The 20901-nt window shown below is 57.1% G+C and overlaps 1 protein-coding gene across 24 annotated transcripts in view; it reads right to left on the bottom strand.

The window, feature by feature from the left end:
- Window positions 1-1046: 1046 nt before the first annotated feature.
- The window catches only part of PHLDB1 (pleckstrin homology like domain family B member 1), a 47724-nt gene continuing 27869 nt past the window's right edge, over window positions 1047-20901 (bottom strand). For 11 of the 24 annotated variants that reach the window (XM_049713000.1, XM_049713005.1, XM_049713001.1 and 8 more), the window contains 15 exons: window positions 19218-19328; window positions 18956-19045; window positions 16464-16637; window positions 15852-15992; window positions 14336-14476; window positions 14073-14175; window positions 13517-13561; window positions 12563-12857; window positions 12375-12465; window positions 10838-10984; window positions 8666-8782; window positions 8290-8392; window positions 3453-3538; window positions 3271-3303; window positions 1047-2488 (listed from right to left, as the gene is read on the bottom strand). In XM_049713000.1, coding sequence (XP_049568957.1) covers window positions 2348-2488; window positions 3271-3303; window positions 3453-3538; window positions 8290-8392; window positions 8666-8782; window positions 10838-10984; window positions 12375-12465; window positions 12563-12857; window positions 13517-13561; window positions 14073-14175; window positions 14336-14476; window positions 15852-15992; window positions 16464-16637; window positions 18956-19045; window positions 19218-19328 — 1818 coding nt within the window. In that variant the 3' untranslated portion in view covers window positions 1047-2347. The remainder of the gene's footprint in view (window positions 2489-3270; window positions 3304-3452; window positions 3539-8289; window positions 8393-8665; window positions 8783-10837; window positions 10985-12374; window positions 12466-12562; window positions 12858-13516; window positions 13562-14072; window positions 14176-14335; window positions 14477-15851; window positions 15993-16463; window positions 16638-18955; window positions 19046-19217; window positions 19329-20901) is intronic. The other 13 variants (XM_049713011.1, XM_049713015.1, XM_004273330.4 and 10 more) reach the window with 9 other exon arrangements.

The following is a 20901-nucleotide window of genomic DNA, read 5'->3' as shown; positions in this document are numbered from 1 at the left end:
AGAGCCCAGGAAGTAGCTTTCCAGCTGGCCCAGAATTGCATCCGAACCAACTGTGACATCTACTCCAAAAAGTCAGCCATGTATGAGAAGGTGAGCTGCCCCTGAGCCCAGTCCCTCGAGGTCCTCCTCCCCACGGTGAGATGGAGGAATGGTCAGGCTGTGCAAAGCCCAGGCCCACACAGCTGGGGACAGTGGCGGCACCTGGTGGCCATTCTTGGGCACTGCAGGGGTCAGAGCTGCTGGCCAGAGCAGCTTCTCCCTAAGGGGCTCCCATTTCTGGCTTCCCTAGAGGCCTGGCGTTGCGGGGTTGGGGTAGGGCCTGACCTTAGAGCCCGTACTCTTGTCCCCAGTATGATGTCAGCAACGGTGGACAACCAGGTGGTGGAGGGGAGTATGAAGTTCAGGTGAGTGGGCCACAGCCTCCAGGGAACTTCGGGTTGCCGTCCCTGCAACTGACCATGACCTCCCCTCTCTGGACCTGTTTTTTCCATGGAGGTGGGTCCCAGGGAAGGGCCTGACTGGTGCTCCCTGGTACCCCTGTGGCTATGCAGGGCCAAAGCCTCTAGGTGGGGACCCACATACCCCATAAAAGGACGTGGGGGCCTTCCCCAGAGATCTTGCCCCACTGACCTTACCTCTCTCCAGGAGGGGTTTGGCTGGACCACTATGGTGACCGGCTGAGCTCGGGGACCCACACATCTCTCCTAGAGCCCCACTGCCTTGCAGCTGCCCTTCTGCTTAGCCTCCTGCCTCAGGGATGGGCCTTCACTCCCTCCTCTGGCTCCAGCTCCTGCCAATTAAACCTCCACATGAGTCCCTGCATTCTCCTGCCTCTCGATCCTTTATCCCTGGAGAGCCCACCCCCCACCCCCAGGCCGGTCCTTGGTCACAGTGGAGTGGAGGCAGGGTAGGGACCTGGAGGTCACGGTTGGGCCCTGGGTCCCTGGAACATCTAATAAGGTGGAAATGCTGCATTGTGGAGAGACCTAGCTTTCCTAACCCAGGTATCCCAACCCCATGTCCCCCACCACCAGGCCTCCCAAAGACATAGTCCAAATGCTTTATTGTTCTGCTGAGATGCTTACAAATACTGAAAAACATCCAGCCTGGACCCAGCAACCATGGCCCAGGGCTGGGAAGGGGGACAGGGAGGTGGGCTTAGTGTTAAGGCGGAAAGGGCTGAGCACAGACAGCTGGAGGCCTGGTCCTCTGCTCTCCATTTCATCCCCCTTCTGAGGCTGCAGGGAGGGCAACCAGACCTCAGGGCACCCCCCTCTGCTGCTTCCTCTCCTGCTCAGGACTTCCATCAGGGAGAATCTGAACAACCCTGTGTCAGAAACTCAGCCCTATAACAGAACCCCAAAGACAGCCTTCTAGCTTCTTCTCCCATCCAATGGCTCCTCCTCTGGTCTGTAGTTCCCAGCTTCACCCCTTCTGGCTCTCAGCAAGGCACGAGTGGAAGGCGGAGGGCTGGACAGGGGAGCCAGCAGGCTGTGTATCAGGGCCTGGAGACGCAGGCAGGGGGCAGGGAGAAGGTGTTCAGTCCCTTCCCCCCAGCAGGAGATGCCCAAGGGCCTGGGCTGGAGAGAACATGGCACATACCCTCAGACGGGCCCACCGCCGAAGCAGTGGGCTGAGCCACGGAGCCACGGCAATTAGTATGTAACCATGGCGATGAAGCCGTCACTGTGGTGACCATGGTGATGGGTCTGTAAAAAGGTGATAGAGCTGGGACCTCAAGGATGACACTTCCGGTCTCTGGCCCTTCAGCAAAGTAATAAAAAATATAAACGCAGGACAACAATGGGGTAGAGCGGGGTTTGAGAAGTACACCGCCTGAGCTGTTACCCCACTCTGAATGTGGCTCTGCTCAGCCCCCAAGGCCCCTGCAAAGGGGGCTGAGGCAAGAGGGGATCTTTGGCAGCTTCTGGTACCATAATTAGTCCTTTACAAAAGAGAACACAGGCTGGGGAGCACAGGTGCCAGGTCAGAGCGGAGGGGCCCCTCTGTGACAGCTCCTCAGCCTGGCTGGGCCTGGGGCAGGACCCTGAAGGGTTATTGCAAGTTCTGGGCTCCCAGGAGGCAGCAAAGCCCCCTCCCCAACTTTTATCTCCTGGCTGGTTCTTTAGGGGGCCGGAGCTCAGAAACTCACAGGACGAGCTCCTTACAGAACATTACAAAGTCACTTCTTGTACAAAACCCCAGTCATGCTCCGCCCTCCAGGGCCTCTGGGAGCACTTGTGTGAGGCCTGAGGCCCAGGGCGTGACTGTCTCCAGGGGCGAGTGGAGCAGCAGGCAGTTGGGCCTGGGTCCTGGGCCGGCCTGAGGGTCCACGAGGCCCATTCGGTCAGTTCATGAACTGGGTGTAGCCCTCCGCCCCGGTGACGATGACATCCATCCAGATGCGCATGGCCTCTGCGGACGGGGCCACCATGTAGTACAGCCGGTCGTGGGTCTTCACACAGAAGGTGAGGGCCGGGTTTGGGCTCTGCCGAGCGAGGGAGGAAGGTCTAAGCCAGGGCCCACCCCCAAAGGCCAGGAGCATCTTGCATCTGCCTCGCTGTCTGCCCTTCCTCTCTCTGGCTCCAGGATGCCCTGGAGCTCGAGGCTGAGTCCTAAATAGGCCCAGAGCCCAATCCCCACCACCAGGTGGGCCCCAAGCTGAGACAGTCCCCTCCTCTCAGCTGGGCAGTCCTTGGACCCTGGCAGGGACAGACGCTGCCAGGCGGGGGCCCTGCTCCTTGGTACCCGCAGGCACAAAAGGGAAAGACTCAGTCTCAAAGGGCTGCTCCAGTGAGGACCAGAGTCTCTTCTCAGCAAAAGAGGAACAGATGGAAAAAGCTACAAGTGGGATGCTGGGCCCCAGGACCCCAGAAGGGCAGAAGATCAGGGATAGAGTGGGCATCTGAGGCTTGGCGGGAGGGAGGCTGACCTGCATGAAGGCAGATGGTCCCAGCCTCAAACGTCTCCTGTTTACCAATCCTCTTGACCAGATCTAGCCTCTGAGGGCCCCCTACTCCCCTTGTAGCCATCCCTTCTGCACTGCCCACCCCCACGGAGGGACACATCCTACCGTCATCTCAGGATTGGGAGGCAAGCAAGCGTACTCACGCCCACAGGGGCTTCCTGCTCTCTGCAACCCACCTGGCTCCCCCCTCAGGCCTGGGGGAAGGGGGGGTACTTAGGGGAGAGTCAAGGGTCAGGGGCGAGAAGGGTACAGGAGGCATTAATATGCAGTAGTTCTGGTTACAGGCATATGGGGAGGGGTACCTCAGACACCATAGTGAAGCTGAGAAACCTCTTCTGGGAAAGGGAGAGGGAGAGAGGAAGAGAAAGTTTAGAAAGAGAACAAGAGATGGGTCCGAGCCTCTGAAGAGGGCAGGCTGGAGGCCTTTGCTCACAGGGCCCTGCTGGGCCCACCCCTTCCCCAGGGCTGTCCCTCTGCCCCTCACCTTGGCTGCACTGCGCAGGTGGTCATAGTACACTTCCTCGATGGCCTGGAAATAGATGACCCCTTTCAGCTTCGTCTCATGCTTGTCTGCAAAGGAATAAGGGCCAGGCTCGTGGACGTGGAGCATCCTCACGCGGGAAATGGAGTGATTCCCAGGACTCCAAAACAGAGCCCAGCAGGGAGCCCGGAAGACATGGTCAGTGTTCAGCCTCACTCAGAATTATGGAGGATGCAAATTAGGACTCCACCGAGATACCACTTCTAACCTATCGGAACGGCAAAAATACACCCCAAATACACAGCACACTTTTGGTAAGTCTGTGGAGAAACAGGCGGTGTAATAAATCTGACAGGTGGGAACTGGTAAACCCTTAGGAATGGTTTGGCTGCATCGACCAAAGTTAGAAAGGTGTTTGCCCCTCAAGCCAATTTTTACACTTCACAAAAATTTATCTTACACATGTACAAAATAACAAATTTACAAGCTTCACCGTAGCAGTACCTACAGTCATGAAAGATTAGAAACAAGCCAGGAATCCATCAAGTGGAGACGGCTAAGCAAATTAGAGTGTGCCACGTGAGGGAATACATCCAGCTGTTTAACAGAATGACAGAGAAATATCTGATATAGATACAGATTCAGAAATAAATCTAAGGACTTCCCTGGTGGCACAGTGGTCCGGGAAGATCCCACGTGCCACGAAGCAACTAAGCCCGTGAGCCACAACTACTGAGCCTGCACTCTAGGGCCCGTGTGCCACAACTACTGAGCCCACGTGCTGCAACTACTGAAACCCACGCAGCTGGAGCCCGTGCTTTGCAACGAGACAAGCCACCACAATAAGAAGCCCGCGCACCGCAACGAAGAGTAGTCCCTGCTCACCACAAGAGAAAGCCCACTCACAGCAACAAAGACCCAACGCAGCCAAAAAATAAATAAAAGTAAAAAAATTTAAGAAAAAAAAAGTATCCGCCTGCCAATGCAGGGGACACGGGTTCGAGCCCTGGTCTCTGGTCCAGGAAGATCCCACATGCCGCGGAGCAACTAAGCCCATGCGCCACAACTACTGAGCCTGCGCTCTAGAGCCTGCGAGCCACAACTACTGAAGCCCACGCACCTACAGCCCGTGCTCCGCAACAAGAGAAGCCCGCGCACCGCAAGAAAGAGTAGCCCCCACTCGATGCAACTAGAGCCGCGTACAGCAACGAAGACCCAATGCAGCCAAAAATAATTAATTAAAAAAAAAAGAAATCTATAAAATATTCCCAGATATCAATATCTAGATATAGATATATTTGAGATAGAAAGATCTCTAAGATACATTAGCAGGAAAACAAGGAATGTATTGGGTGCTACCTTTTGTGTAAGAAAAGGGGTAAGAATATATGTTTGCATTTGTTTATATTCCCCTAAAGATACTCTAGAAGGATACACAAGAGATTTAAAGGTGGTTACCTGTAGTGAGAGGGGGCGTAATGCTCAATTTAAACCTTTTTATGTGTCTTGAGTTTTGAACTATATGAATGCATTTATCTATTTAACTCCAACAGTAAAAACTGGAAGGAAGCATACAGCATCTGGAGGCAGGGGTGGCAGGAAGGAGGTGGGCAAACCCGCAGAGCAGATGACTGCTCGGGTGGCAAGGACAGGGCGCTGGCACGAGAAAGCACAGGGCCCGGGCCATCCCGTCTTGGGGCAGACACCGAGCAGGCACCTCCACTGACGTCCTGGGCACTGAGCCCAAGTCACAAAGGAAAGGCCACAAGATCACTGAACTCAGACTGCGATGGCTGGCACCTTCCCCCACCCCCAGTGTTGTTTCAGGCCCAGGTATCGATCCCAGATCATTGCTACAGCCTCCTAATGTGCCCCTGCCCCGCCCCCTGCCCCTCAACTCACTGGCCCTGATGCCGAGGTGGGAGCTTCCGGAAGCAAATCGAATCCTGCTGCCTCACTGGACGTTGCTGCCTCATTGGCTGGGCAAAGGTCCCTGACAGGCCGGTGCCAACGCGCCCCTCTGGCCTTGCCTCACATCCCTCCCCTGCACCAACTGCAAGTTCTCTCCGGCCAGATTGAGCTTCTCACGGTCCCCTGACAGTACGCTCTGCCGACACTGGAATGGTCTCCAGCCCATTCCCTTGGCAAACTCCTATGTCATCTTCAAGACCCATTGCAATTGTCACCCCTGGCGTGCACGGTTGTGCTCTCCCATGCCCCTACAGCACGGATGGTCCTCTGTACAGATCTCACGGTGCTGAATCTGAACCCTCCTTTATCTGTTCGTAGGTCTAGCTCTCCAACACTGACTGCTATATCCTAGCACACGGCAGGTGCTCAATCAATGTTGAATAAATGAGCCCGAGGCACTGGGATCCAAAGAAGTCAGAGACCCTTCTCTGAGGAGCCCACAATTCGGGGGAAAGGAAAGCAGACACACAGCCGCTTATCAGCTGTGTGACCTGGGCACGGTTAGGACTCCAAGAGAACGCCTACAGGTCACTGGCAGTCACGAGTGCTGAGTGAGAGGACACACTCCGACTGTTCAGCACAGCGTCTGGCACAATGCACGTGGCATCTGTCATGACATCATTGCGCCCCAGGGCTGGTGCCACATGGCAGAGGGACCCTGTATAACACAGGAGTTAACAGCGGAGGGCAGGAACCGCTCCCAGTGAGGCGGGACCAGGAAAGGCTTCCCCAGAGGTGGCTTCTGATCCGGACCCTGTAGAATGGAGGGGTTTCATGGAGTAGGTGGGAGGAGGGTCCAGACAAGGGCAGGGAGGATGTCAGCTTCGAGGAGCAGGCCAGGCACACCCAGGGCCCTGATCCAGCCACAGGCCCGCCTCCACCTGGCACCTCCTCCTCGGAACAGGGACCCAGCCCCATCCTGGCCCCTGGGCCTGGCCTTCCCTCCAGCCTCTGTTCTCTCCCATCTCTTCCTTTACTGGAAATAGTGCCACATTCCTGCCTCTACTGCCTTACCTCCCGCCTACCCTTGATAGATCGCGTGCAATCTGGCTCCCACCCCGGTACGCGGTGGAAACCATCCTCTCGTCAAGACCCAACCCCGAATCAAATGGCCTCTGGGTCCCCACTACTCTTGGCCTTTCTGCAGCCTCCATCATCGCTGGTGACACCCCCTGCCTGCACATGTCTGCTCCCTTGGCTGGCTTCCTTCTCCATTTCCGCCCTGCCCTCCCCCTCCCCTGTCTGATTGGGTCTCCTTTTGTTTCACAGACATTAAGGAAGGTCACACGTGCCAAGCACCAGCCCAGCACCTGGCATGTGGCTTCCCGCCTCCTGCCCCTTTCGCTTTGCTGGTGCCTCCTTCCTCACAAGGGTGGACCTGCCCCAGAGTGCAGCTCTGTTTCTCCCTCTTCTCTGCTCTAACGTCTAATTGCCCAAGATCAGTCTTAGCTCTGCCACTTAGCAGCTGAGAGACCTTGGGCAAGTTACTTAACCTCTCTGTGCCTGCTTTTCCTCATCTGTAAAATGAGTGTAAAAACAGTGCTTCCCTCACAAGATCACTGTGAAGATTAAATGAGATGAGGCACGTAGAGTGCTCAGCACGGCATCTGGCTCATACAAGTGTTCAGTAAGTATGATCTGCTATCATTAGTATTATCGTTATTATTATCATTCCAACAGCTTCAACTTTCACTCTGCCTCTAACCCTGACCTTTCTCGTAACCCTAGATGCCCCAGGGGCACTTCAACCTCAACGTGCCTAAGATGGAGCTGTCCTCCCGGGCCTGTTCCTCTCAATCCTGACAAAGTCCCTTCCCAGCCTAGGTGGAAACATGGGGACACGTGTGTCTCTGCCTCCCCGTTCCCAGGGCCCAGGTGGCCAGGGAGGGCTTCTTGGAAGGGATGGCACTTGGCTGGGGACCAGGTCAGCGGGGAAGCAGGGTGCTCCAGGCCTGAGCGACTCCAGCACCAAACCCTCCGGCCCTCTCCTTCCAGGCTCCCAGCAGGACCGCTCCTCCCGGCTTTGTGGTTGGGTGGGGCCGGGTGACTGGCTGAACAGACCACAGCTGGGGCATTTAACGCCAGTGCCAACCCAATCAGGCTTTTCTTTACCCTCTGCCGCTGCAGCCAGCAACGTTCTAGAAAGGCATGCTCTGAAGCAAAGAGAACGCTGACGCAGAGCAGAGCCCCCGCCAACCCACGACGTACATGGACACGTACCAGGAGTAAGTAGGGAAACGCGGGTTTTGAGCCACTGGGATCTTAGGACAGGTCGCTTCCGTGGCGCAGCCTAGCCTATCCTGACCAGGATACGATACAGCATCCCGTGCTCCACGTAGGAGCTGTCCAGAGGGAGTTGCAGGGATGGGAAACTAAGCTGGAGGCTGGGTGCAGAGGGCGGAGGGAGCAGGATGGGCCAGGGTGCTGTCCTCAGGGCTGCCCTGAGCGTCCCGGGCACCGCTGGCTGCTCGTGCTGGTGCCTTTGCAGGAACTTGCCCGAGGGGGAATCTACAGGACTCCACGCGCCCACAGCATCTGGGGCCCCCTACAGCACTCCCATCATTCTTTGCTCACTATCTGCCTCCCTGACAAAAGGCTCCAAGGGAGAGAGAGCTGTGGCCACCTTGCTTATCACCAGAGCCGAGAATAGTGCCTGTAACTTATTAGATGCTCAGTAATACTGCTGAAAAAATGAATGAGTGAACAAATCAATGGAGGTGAACCAGGTATACTCTGTACATTTTCAGAGAGGGGAGGACAAGACCCAGCCCAAGCCCCTGGACCCCACTTGGAAGCTTCCAGAAGACCCGCTGTCCTGGGTGACAGAGCTCAGGGGTCCTGGCTCTGGGGCAGTCTTGGGGGAACTCACCCACATAATAGGAAAGGGTGCGCTTGAGTCGATCGAAGACAAACCAGCGCTTCTTCCATGATTTAATCTTGCCACCCATCTTGACCAAGTAGCCACGGCAGACCTGGTGGAACGCAGGGGTGAGGAAAGACCCAAACGTGCAGCCCCTAAACCTTTATTCCCTGAGCAGCAATGTCAGTGCCATCACCTGTGCCTGTATTTGTCGGGGGGCTGTCCCCAACATCTCTTCAGGCCAGCACACCTGGTCCTGGGACAGAGACCGCTGGTGTTAGGGCAGGAACTAAGGCCACTATTCCGAGGACCCAGGAGGTGCCTCTGAACGTGGGGTCCCCGCCACGACACCCATCCCGTGCCCCGGGGCCATGCGTGCCTGTACCTTGCTGCTGAGCACCACATGCAGGCAGGTATCCACACCGTGGCCTGAGGACTCAATGTGGGTCTTCAGGTCAAAGTCCTCCTTCCGGATCGGCAGGTAGCGGGTCAGGGGTCGTGCCTGGGAGCAGAGGGTAGGATCAGTAGGGGCCCCTCTCTTCCCCTGTCATTCCCTTGCCCGGGCCCCTTGGCTTCAGTCCCGAACCCCCGAAAGCCTGCCATCACTCCCTCCCCACCCTCCTGGCTGTCACTCTGGTTTCATGGGGCTTTGGCCAAAGCAGGGACCTGGCACGCCTGTGCTGACTCCACCCAGGTCTGGGCAAACTGCTGAACGGCTCTACGCCTCAGTTTCCCAGACACAGCTGTCCTTGTCCTGTTCCTGCCCCTCCTCTCCCTCCTGGGCTGAATGGAACAAAGCAAAGGACCAGATGTGAACATGCTCTTGGAAGAAAAGCCCAATAAGAAGCCTGGTCTTGGGGGCTTCCCTGGTGGCGCAGTGGTTGAGAGTCCGCCTGCCGATGCAGGGGACACGGGTTCGTGCCCCGGCCCGGGAAGATCCCACATGCCACGGAGCGGCTGGGCCCGTGAGCCGTGGCCGCCGAGCCTGCGCGTCCGGAGCCTGTGCTCCGCAATGGGAGAGGCCACAACAGTGAGAGGCCCACGTACCGCAAAAAAAAAAGAAGCCTGGTCTCTAACTTCCTGTGGGGCCTTGTTTGGGTCACAGTCCCTCTCTGGGCCTCCGTCTCCTTATATGTAAACAAGGGCTTTGAACTAGAGAATCTCTAAGGTCTGTTCCACCTCAAAATTTCTGATACTTAACTAGAATTCTCTGTCAACTGGAATTTTTTTCTCCTCTTTATTTCGAGGAAGAATGTTAGAATGACATGAAAAGGAAACATTACAAATTATTTAAAGAAGAAACAGGGACTTCCCTGGTGGCGCAGTGGTTAGGAATCTGCCTGCCAATGCGGGGGACACGGGTTCGAGCCCTGGCCCGGGAGGATCCCACATGCTGCGGAGGAGCTAAGCCCCTGCGCCACAACTGCTGAGCAACTCCCGCTCGCCACAACTAGAGAAAGCCCGCACACAGCAACGAAGACCCAATGCAGCCAAAAATAAACAAATAAAAATAAATTTATTTAAAAAAGAAGAAGAAACAAAACGCTCAGCTTCCCAGAGGTGCCCCAAAGATGAGCTGACGCCATCCACCTCCTCAAAGCTGGTGGCCCCTGCAGCCATTCCTGAGCCCCGGCGCAGGGGGCTAGAGAAGAGAGTCCCAAAGAGACCACTGACAGAGACAGGAAAGGGGAACTAGGCATTTAGCCAAAGATTCCAAGCACAGAGATAAAACTCACACACAGGGTTTCTCAATTATTTCTAAATTCCCGAGCCAACCTACCCCTTAGAATTCATGTTGCAGCAACATCAGGAAATCATGGAGCTATGATCGCCAGTCACTGCTGGGTAGGACCTCCACGCTGGGGAGGCCTATGGAAACCCCCAGAGGAAGGGACAACCTGTCTGAATCTCACAGGTTCTCCCAGGGGCCCAGGGTCTGGGACCAGACACATGAGTCGATTTCCCTGCCCAACCTAATTTCTCCCTCTCCCTTCAACTGCTCTGCTCAAGTCTCCTGTAGAAGGAAAAAGCCCAGGGTTGGCTTTTGTGTAAGGATGGATTCTTGTCCCAAGGAGAAACTAGTACATTCTCTTTTGGAGATGGAAACCGAAAGTCAGAGTGAGGCCAGCTGCTGGTGGTGGGGCCTAGAGCCAAAAGGTCTGGTGGAGTGAGGCTAGGACAGCCACAAAGCACCAGAAGCAGGAGGGCATCAGGGACCGGGAATGAGGTGCAGTGCAGACTCGTGAGGCCCCTGCGAGAGGCCAAGGGTAGCCACCCTGATTCTGACTCAGCTCCCATCACTGGAAGGCCTGTCCAGACCCTCTTCTCTAAAAGGTGGCCTGCCGCAACCCCACAACCCAATCAACACACACACACACACACACACACACACACACACAGAGCGGGTCCCTGTTCCTTGGGGCCAAACAAGTCCCAGGTAGAATTCTGCTTGTGCAATCCTTTCTGGAGAGAACAGGCTCTACAGCCCAGCAGGGGTAGTACCCTGGGATATCCCGACCCCTCGTCAGCCCTACCCTTAAGCCCACCACCCACTCACCTGCGAGAACTGCTTCTCCCGCATCTTGACCTCCTTCTCCACGAGCTGATGCCTCCGGGTGCTCTCGCCCTGCAGCCTCCGTTCCACCTGCTCCCGCCGCCTCCGCTCCTCCTCCAGGGCCTGCCGCCTCAGCTCCATCTCCCGCTCCTGTCCCCAAAGCCAAGGCTCAGTGCCCACCACTGCCCTCTTCCCCCCCAAGTCCCTGCCACCCCTCCTCAGGCCGGGGCAGAGCCACAGGAGGCACCCACTTCAGAGGGCAGCCTGGCATGAGGGGCCATCATCCTCCAAGCCCACCCTCTCTAAGGACCTGGCTGACAAGGGTAAATGCCTTAAAGTGAGACCAACCTGGCTTCAAATCCTGGCTCTACCACCACTCTGAGCTCTGGACCCTGACAAACTCCCTAAGCCTCAGTTGCCTAATCTGTAAAATGGGACCAAGAGTGCCTACTCCTGGGATTGTAGCGAAAATTAAATGAGATCATGTGAGTAAATGCCCGTCACTAACTCTGGCAGGAAGGAAGCACTCAATAAAAAAATGGGGCTTTTATAATTTTATCTGAATTCCTAGGACATGGATTGTCTAAACAACCTAATCGATAAGTGAAGGCCCTCTGAAACTCCAAATGAGAAACATTTATGGTTGAACTTCAGATTTTATGGGAAAAAAATGAACTTATGAAAGCCATTATCAAAAGATTTTCAGTCATTAAAACAAATCATTAAATACACAGCATGTGGGTGATGTTTTATATGTCTTCATCAATGATAACAACCTTCATATTATTAACTCCCATCCGTCATTTCTTCCCAGCTCAACACTCAGCAGAACCTCCTTTTTCTCCTTTTGTCAAGAGATGTTTGTAAATCGGCCCTCCTCTGAAGTAAATAAGACTAAGAGGCCTTCTTTTCTGGTTGATCTCCTGCTCCCCGGGTTCCACTCTTAACTCCAGACATGCAGAATGCCCGGATGATAGAGACAGACGAGCTTCTGCAGACTCTCTATTTCACCTCCTCCCCAGGCACAGTTTCCTCAGCCTGGCTGTGCCCACGATGAACCCCTGGCCCCTCTGCTGTGTCCCAGGCCCATCGGTAGGCAACGTGAGGCCCCCGCAGCCAACACCTCTGCTCTGGCTTGGACATCTGCCTTCTCTCTGTCCCCATCCTTCAACCCCAGGTCCTAGCCATCCCCAAGAGGAGTGACCTGGCACTCAGGTAGACAGGAATCAAAATTTCTGTGGTGGCCAAACGTCCAAAGAGGTGAACACACAAAGACTGGAAGCTCCCATACGGGAAGTTCACCGTTGGACACTGGGTGCTGCCTCCCCTTTTCCTAAGAGCTGTGAAACTGGTCATCTCGCCAAGCCTCCGCATCCCCCACTTGAGGAACACAGGCTTTGAAAACACTCTTCCTCAAGGGACTGCTGCGAGGACAATGTGGGTGAAGGGGCCTGGGGAGGAGCGGAGGCCCTTGGCGGGCGGAGGGCAGCCCCGGGGCCTCGCACCTCCTCCCACCTCCCATGGCCCAGATCTGCCTCACCCTCGACTCCATGAGCCGGCTCTTCTCCGCATGGGCTTCTTTCAGCACCTTCTCCATTTCTTCCGTCTTCCCCACATCCAGGCCGCTGGCACTGGGGAGGCAAGGGGAGGAGGCACGCGGTGGAGGCGGCGGCCCTGGTGTGGGCAGGACGGCGGCGGGCCGTCGGGTGGCGGCCGGGGCGCGGGTACCTGGACATGGTGTCGGGGGAGCAGGCCGAGTTGCCCCCCGTAGAGATGCTGGTCTCCATGCTGTCTGAGCTCTCCAGGCTCAGTGTGTCGTAGGCATGCTCGCCCTCCTCCCCTCGCTCCCTGGACACCGGCAGGTGGTGCAGGATGGAGTGATGCAGGAGCTGCGGGAAGCCCGAGGGCCCGGCCGGGAAGGGCGCGGCCCCGTGCAGGGCGTCCCACTGGCACTGCGCCTCGGCCGCCGCCTTCTGCTTCAGCTCAGCCAACCGCCGCCGCTGCTCCTCAATCACCTGCTGCCCTGCAGGAGCGACAGGCGGGAGTCACGGGGGGCACCCCACCTCCCCAGGGATGATGCCGGCTGTATCACAGACAGAGGGAGGAGGCGAGCAGGGAGAAGGGAACACGGGGCAGCCCCCTTGCCCCCCACCAGCTTCCCTGAAGCCCCCGCAGCTCCAGGTCCGGCTGCCCTGGCAACGCTTTGTCACCTGCACAACTGGTCACAGCCATGCAGCCTGACTTCAGCGCTCCCACTGTGTCCTGAGCCCACACGCGGCACCGAACCTGCCCAGGTGGGGCCCCGGCAGCACGACGGCCAGGTGGCTCCAGCTCACAACCATGGCCTGAATAGGTGGGCAGGGCACATGCACCCACCCTGCTGCTGGGGAAGGGTGATGCAAGAGATGCTGGGAGCCCCATGAGCACCCACATCAATGCAGACCCCGCGGCGATGCAGAAGCAGGAGTGCCAGTGGCAGGAAAGGAGGAAGGGGAGATGAGGCGGAGCACAGCTGAGGCAGGAGAGAGCTCAGCTGGCGGGGTGAGGCCAGCCCAACACCCCAACCCAACTCAGCCTGGGAGTCTGCCTGCGGGCAGTGGGGGCCTGGGCAGAATACATCATGCGGATGCCTGGGCAGGGGCTGCCTGGCCAAAGCAATGCCCTCAATGACCAACGCTCTACCTGCTGGGTCGTCAGTTGGGAGGGGCTCGGCAGGAAGCGACTCGACTGGTAGGGGGGCCCCGGGTAGAGACACAGAGGGGATGAGAGGGGAGAAAGGCAAGGACTTGGACTTTCAAAACAAACAAAACGCACACGAGCAACCAGGACTCCTGGGTCCCTAGAGACAATATCTTAGGGAAGCATTTGTGGAGGTCATCAAGTCCAACCCCCTGCCTCCAGACAGGATAACATCTATCTCTACTCAGGTCAACAAGCATTTCCCTTATTTGCTGCGGTCTCTAGGAAAGATCTCACAGCCACCAACCCCCCACCCCCCCACCGCCCCCCCCACCCCGCCCTGCCGACCCTTAGTCCCCTGCCCTTAGTCTTTTGATAAATAGCCAGGAATCTCTTCTTTAGGTATCTAATCCAAATCCTTTTTGCTCTTGCCTAGATCCCAATTAAAGGAAAAACATCCTGGGAAAGGCGTGGGCATGGATGAGGTAGTGGTGGGGAGTGCGTGGCAGATGTCCAGGGCCCCCAGGAGAGCAGGTGGGCTGGCGTTGCAGCCACTCACCCTTCTGCTGGAGGGCCAGCTGGCGCTTGGTCTCAATGTCCTGCAGCGTGGCTGCCAGGTTGCGAGGAAGGCTGCTTGTGCCATTCTGGGCGAGTAGAGTGCTCTGCGGAGGGAAACGGAGCATTGGGACCCGAGGCTCACAAGGCACCTCCTCCCACCCTCAAGGCCCTCATGGGAGGCTGTGACCTCTCTCCAGTGTGGCTGTCTCCATCCCCCACCATCACCACCCTGCCACGCACACAGCCCTCCCACTGTCCTCAGACCTTTGGGGAGGGGCTACGGCCCAAGGTAGCCACGCTGAGCTGGGAGGAGGAGGAGGAAGAGCCAGAGGAAGAGGGGAGGGGGCCGCTGCGGGTCCGGGGCAAGGGGCTAGTGGCCTCACCATCCATCTTGGAGCGGTAAACCTGGAGGGAAGAGACACTGTCTGGTATCCCCAGCTCCCCCACTGGCCACCATCCCCATGGCATCTAGGTGGCTGTGATCCAAGGTGCTGCCCCAGCTCCCGAGGCCTCTGTCTCTAGCTGACATCAGCACTGAGCCTCCTGGGCCAGCCCAACGGACAGATGCTATTGGCGGCCGCCAAGCCTCCTTTCCAGGCCGCTCCTCCTTGGGCCAATCCCTGGTCCAACCCTGCATCTTAGAAGGGACCTTGTAAATCAACCCATGTGAGGAGTTAACACCAACGGGCAGAGCTGTACGGGAGACTGACTGGAGGCCGGGGCTCCCTCTGGTCCCAGCTCTGCTGCTAAGGGGCTGTGACCTTGGGCCATGTACCTCCCCACTCTGGGCCTTGGCTTCCTTATCTGCAAAAGGAGGGGGTAGGGCTAGATGAAATAATCGCCAAGCTCCCTCACAGCACTAATGTTCGGTGAATATGGTCTTTGGAGTCAAGAACCCTGGCCCTCAGTGTAGCCTCTGCTACTTCCTAGTTGTGTGACCTCGGAGAGATTACTTATCTTCTCGGGGCGGGGGGGGGGGGGGGGGGGGCGCAGTGTTTGATCTGTAAAACGAGAGTTATCGTTATCTACCTCAAAGGCCTGTGGTAGTGATTAAATGAATCAAAACATGTAAAAATCTCAAACCAGCTGGGCACAATATAGAAATGTCACACAAACTACTCCCAAAGGAAACACGGAATTTTAGCTGAGATCACAGTCTTAGAGATGCAATGTCTTCACTCAAAGAATGAATCTTGAATGGGGCGTTGGGGGGTTGGGGGGTTCAGGCCCTCCAGCCGGTCAGTGGAGCAACACTTGGGGCAGAAGGCTGCCCGAATACTCTTCCCCCACCCCGAGGGCAGCAGCTTGCCACAGGCTCGAGCACGGCCACGCCCCCAATGGCAACTAGGAGGAGTCTTGGGCATGTCCTCAGGGCTATCACTTCAGAGCCTTTGTCCCATTCTGTCCTGCCTCCAAGTGTCACCCCTGGGGAGACCAGGAGAACAAAATACTGGCAACTCTCCTAGGACACACAAGTTCCAGAGACAACAGGCTCAAGAGTGCGTCAGGACAAGACCGAGTGAGAAGCTCTGGGGGTGAGGGGCACCGAGGACAGCATGAGGCACCGCCGCTCCAGAGCCTCCTTGCGTTGGACAGCCAAGCACATCAAGCCCCGGACTCAGGAGGCTGGCCCTCCACGCCCGGAGTGCCAGGATGGCTGCCCAAGAGGAGACCCTCACTCCCCTCTCAGGGTCCAGAGGCCCCTGTTGCCCCAGCTGGATTAACCCCCCACCACCTAAGGCAGCACTGTGGGGTTGATGGATCGGCAAGGAGGGGTTACCTGCAGCTGACGGGAAGCTTTGGCGGGCAGAGGCGGGGGGGAGGAACGAGGGGAGGCTGCAGCGGGGCCGGTCCCCAGCCCGGCCATCAGCTCCTGGTACCACTGCTCTAAGTCTACAGCGGGGAGCAGCAGCTTCTCCATCTGGAGGGGGCACGGGGAGGAGGACAGGGGATAGGAGGGGAAGGATGGAGAGGAAAGGTCAAGGAGTGAGGGGAAAGGAAAGGAAAGGGGAGGAAAAAGGAAGAAAAGGGCAAAGAAAGGGGAAGGTTGGAGGAAGGGTAAAGGAAGACCATTATCAGGGAAACAGACAGGAAGGGAAAACAGGAACGAAGGAAGGGAGAAAGGAGAGCGTAAAGAGAAGAAAACACAGTGAGAAAACAGTTGCCGCGAACGTGCTAAGGGCAAAGAGAAACAGGGCACAACTCCCAGACCACAGACACGTGCTGCGCCAACCACGATGCCGGCCAGCCGGAGCACCGCCCCCCCGGCAGGCAGCGCTCCCCCCTGGGGGCCGGCTGAGGGCTGAGACGCCACTGCGCACGGGCAAAGCACACACAGACAGAGCCACGCCACTAGTGGGCTGCGGGTGGCAGGAACACACAGACCACCAACCTGGGCTGAAGGCGGGATAGAAGCGAAGGAGGAGGAAGAGGGCAGCGCGGGAAGAAGGCAGGTGGTGGGAACCAGGTCCTGGGAGGCAGGGGCCCAGGGAGGCAGGCCTGGCGCGGGTGCTGCGGGCACAGGCGAGGTGCCCCACATGGCCTTTAGCTGCTCAAGCGTCACGTACTTGGGGGAAGGCCAGACACAGGAGGGAATACAAGAGGTTAATGGGACGGGAACCCAAGAGATGGCCCTGCCCACGGGCAAGGGGAGGGTAAGAGGAGGACACAGAGAGCAGAGTAGGCTTGTAGAGCCCGGGAAAGCCAGGGTCCTCTCCACAGGCTGCCCTCACGCTGGAGCAGAAGGCCTTCCCTCCTTGAGCCATCAGGAGCTGAAGGAAGATCCCGAAGCCCCAGGCAAGAGAGGGAACCACTCCCAAGCCCCGTGACGCCAGCTGCCCTTCTCCCTCACTGCTGAAGACAGACCCTGCTGCCCCCCCAACCCAGGCCTGAGGGGCAATCGAGGGCATCCATGAGGAGGCCCTTGGGCATAGGTGGGCTCACTCGGTGGCTGGTACCTCACTGTCAGGCAGGGGCTGGGCGAGCGCGCTGGGGGAGGTGGCAGAAGCATAGGGGTCCAAGCAAGAGCACAGCTGGAGAACCTCTGCCAGGCTCACATACTCCTAGGGTGCCCGGTGGGAGGGGGAAGGGTGGGCAGAGAACAGGTTAACAGGATTCAACCAGGTACCTGACATCCACACTCCATGCCAAAGGGCCATCACTCCATTCAATACAAAATCCACAGCAGGGGTGCGTGGGGAGCTCAGCTGCCCACGGTGGCCTCAGCTGGCTGCCGGGCAGTGGGGTGGGGGGCAGAAAAGGGCCGGCAGAACTGACTGTCTGAAGGCTCTTCTTAACCATCACTCTTGAGGTTGCCTTGGCATCCGGGCCCTGCCACGGGCAGACCCTGAAAGCCCATTCCTGGGTTTGCCCTGGGCTAGGGGCAGGTGAAGGAGCCCGAGGAAGGTCTTCCAAGAGTCCACCAGGGACCAGGACCCACCTCCCAGAGAGCCTTTCTGTCTCCAACACCTTGGGCCTCCCCAGTGAGGCACACACAGGTATCACCAAGCGCCAGTCACAGCATTCCCACGGGTCCCCTCACACCCCATCTGCTGGAGCCGGAGCCGGAAGGAACAGGAACCGGAGGCACCACTAGGGCCTGAGCAACACAGGCCCTGAGAAAGAAGCCTTAGCAGGGAGTGGCCAAAAGCCCAGATAGAAAAACCAGCCCACTGCCCGAAGGTTAGGACTTGGAAAGATGCTCACACGCCAGATTGTGGGTTGGGAAGACAGGGACTGTTGTATTCTCTGAGCAAATCCTTAGAATTCTGAGCTTATCTAGGTGCTGGGGACATGGTAGGCATCCAAAATGCATGCAGAATCAAAGTACAGGATCCTAAGCCTGCCCTATCCAGGGGAGCCCACCCTGACCTAGCTCCAGAGGGGGACCCTCCTCAGGGGTCACAGAAAAGGAAAATGAGCTAGCAGGTCCAGTGTGTCGTGAGGACGGATGGATGGCATGCAGAATATATGCAAATTTATATGCAAATTAATGCTCTGATTTTGCATGGACTGCCCAGGCACCTATGGAACAAACTCTGGCCAGACAAAGGATTACTGCCACGTGCCCTTCAGCTGGGCCATTGGGAGGAGCTGAGCACAGCTCAGCAAGCAGGCAGACAGGCAGTGAGTACAGCAGAGCAGGCAGTTAGCTGCGATTACCTCTTGTGCTTTGGGGCAGAGCTGAGTGGAAGCAGGTGGGGTTAAGGGACCAGAGGAGGCCCCAGCCTGAGAAGACCCTGGGAAGGGACTCAGAGCCGCCATCCCCGGCCCCACCTCTGAGGACTCGGAGATGAGCAGTTCAGCCTACAGAGAGGGTACGTGTGAGGGGCCTCACCCCTCACACTCAGCCCAGCCACCCCACCCCAGGCCCAAATTGTTTGCACAATGAGGCAGGAAACTTGGCACGTCCTGGTTGGACCTCACACACCAGGCAGGCAGAGACTCAGGAAAGAACGAGCCCCAATGCCCACTTCTGAGCCTGTAGCCTAGTTGCAGACAGAAGCCCAGGGAGCTCCAAGATCAGGACCCCTAGATCCTTATGCTGCCCCTTGAGCTGAGTCCACCCAGCCCTAGCCCTTACCAAACCTCTGAGCTGCCATCCTCCCCACCCATGCCTCCTGAATCCCCCAGATGTATTCAGTCACCCGAAATGGTAAGATCGGTGGGCTCCTGGGGCCCAGAAAGGCAGCTGAAAAGAAGCAGCTGGTAGCCATAGAGCATCCAATCCCAGACCTCAGAGCCATCCCTACTCAAATTTCTCCGGTTCAGGAAAATGCCCCCATATTCAACCTCAGCTGTTGGGGTGAAGGCCCCATGTGTTGCTCCAGAGCCTCCCAGGAGACCCCTTGGGCCTGAGGCTGGGGCCCAAACCAACCATGTTACCTCTTTGAGGGTCGACGTGGTCTTCGGGAAAGCCCTGCCCCCTGTGAGAGAGTGGTATCTTCTTTCCAACATAGCCAGTTTCTCCTTCTCCTGCAAGCCCAAAGCGGCAGAATCAGAAAGGGGTGGGAGTGGGGCAAGGGGCCCCAAGTAAAGGGGGATCCCACCTGGCTGGCCAGTCTCCACCCCAGCCCTTCTGCACTCACCTCCCACTCCCCCAGCCCCTCGCCAGCCCTCATCCCCCGCCCAACCTGACTGGGGCTACCTTCTGCAGCAGCTGCAGGGAGGCATTCTTATCCCGGGCTAGGCGTTCTGACTCTTGCACAGCCTGGGACCGGATCTGCCCAGCCTGACTGTCCAGGACCGCCAGGCGCTCCTGGAGGAGATGGGGGTAGTGGGTCAGACCCTGGAGAGACAGGGCTGAGCCCAAGGTGAGGCTTGGCCATCTCTGCTGCCCAGAGACCCTGGGCTTGGGTGAAGGGAATCAACTAGCCCTTCTGTTCGGCCTCATCTCACCCAAGGAAAACGCAGGCTGCTGTGGTCGGCTCCCTCACCCCTCCCTCGACCAGTGACCCCATGCCACCAGGCACACCAGCCAGAACTCAAGTTCCCAAATCTCTCTCCCCGCCCGCCCCAGTCAACGTGTCCGGAATCCCAGACATGCTGAAACGTTCTCCACCTGCCCCCGTGCTTCCATCCCACTGCCACCACCCCAACCCAGGCCCTCTGTTTCCTGGCCTGGACTTCTTCACCAGCCTCCTGCTTCCACTCTCTCAACTTTCTGATCCACCCCTACACGGCCACAGATAGCTTCCTAAAATGGACTTTGAGGTTTGTTTTCGTTTGCTTGCTTGTTTGAATTTTCTCATCTTTTTAGAATGTATATTACTTGAATAATTTTTTTTTTAATCCACGAGTAAGGGTCATCAGTCCTCTTCTCAGCAACTCCTCATTATCCACAGGATAAAGCACAAATCCCTCAGCCAGCACTCAAGGGCTCCTGGAACTGGGCCTCCACTTTCCACCCTCCCTCCTACCCTGAGCCCTCGGCGGCGTGCACTCAGCTCGGCCCTATTGTAATGTCAGCGGTGCAGGTGTACACTCCCAGGCCTTTCTTATACGGTTCTCCTTGCCAGGAATGCTGCCCTGTCTTCTCCACCCATCAAGAGCTTATTTATCCTCCAAGACCAGACCCAATGCTATCTTCTCTCCAACATCTTCCTTGATCACCACTCAATTCCTTTGCTCCTTGCTCTGTGCTCAAATTATTCCATATCACCATTTGCCTTGTATTGCTGTTACTTGTGAATATATGTCTCCATCACCACCACCCCGCCCAAGCTGTCCGATCCAAGGGCCGGGCCAGTTTCTTTTTTGTCTCCATATCCCCAGTAGGGCTTAGCGCAATGCCTGGCTCAACAATCATGTGCTAAAAGGAAACGAAAAGATAATAAGTGAGAGAGAAGGAGAGGGGCTCCGGGAAAATGGGCTGGGTTTATCCAAGGAGGGCTTCCTGAAAGAGGAGGCCTTAAACTATCACCATGAAGAGCAAGACATAGGAGAGAAGGGAGGGAAGAAGGGAGCTGTACTAAATCTGGGGTCAGCCCAAGCAGACTGAAGCAGACCAGGTGGTAATCCTCACAACAAGATCTGCAATCTACTGAGAACCTGTCAGGACCCAAGAACTCTGCTAAATGCTTTGCACGTGTTACCTCACTTAACTCTCTTACGAGGCAGATGCCTTTATGCCCATTTCACTGATAGGCAGATGCATTTGTAAGGCAGAGCAGCTCAGGGAGAGAAGCAAGGGATCTGGACTCAGGGGGAAGTCCAGTGGCTCCCCACTTACCACCAAACTAGCCCCACTTTTTGACACCCCTCCCCAAGCTCACTGCCCTCACCTCCCACCCACTCACTCCAGCCTGGCAAAGTGCACATGCATGCATATG

Source organism: Orcinus orca, chromosome 8 (genome assembly GCF_937001465.1).
Source record: "Orcinus orca chromosome 8, mOrcOrc1.1, whole genome shotgun sequence".
NCBI lineage: Eukaryota > Metazoa > Chordata > Mammalia > Artiodactyla > Delphinidae > Orcinus > Orcinus orca.
Note: the sequence above shows the minus strand (reverse complement) of the source record. Positions and strands in the feature narration are given on the sequence as shown.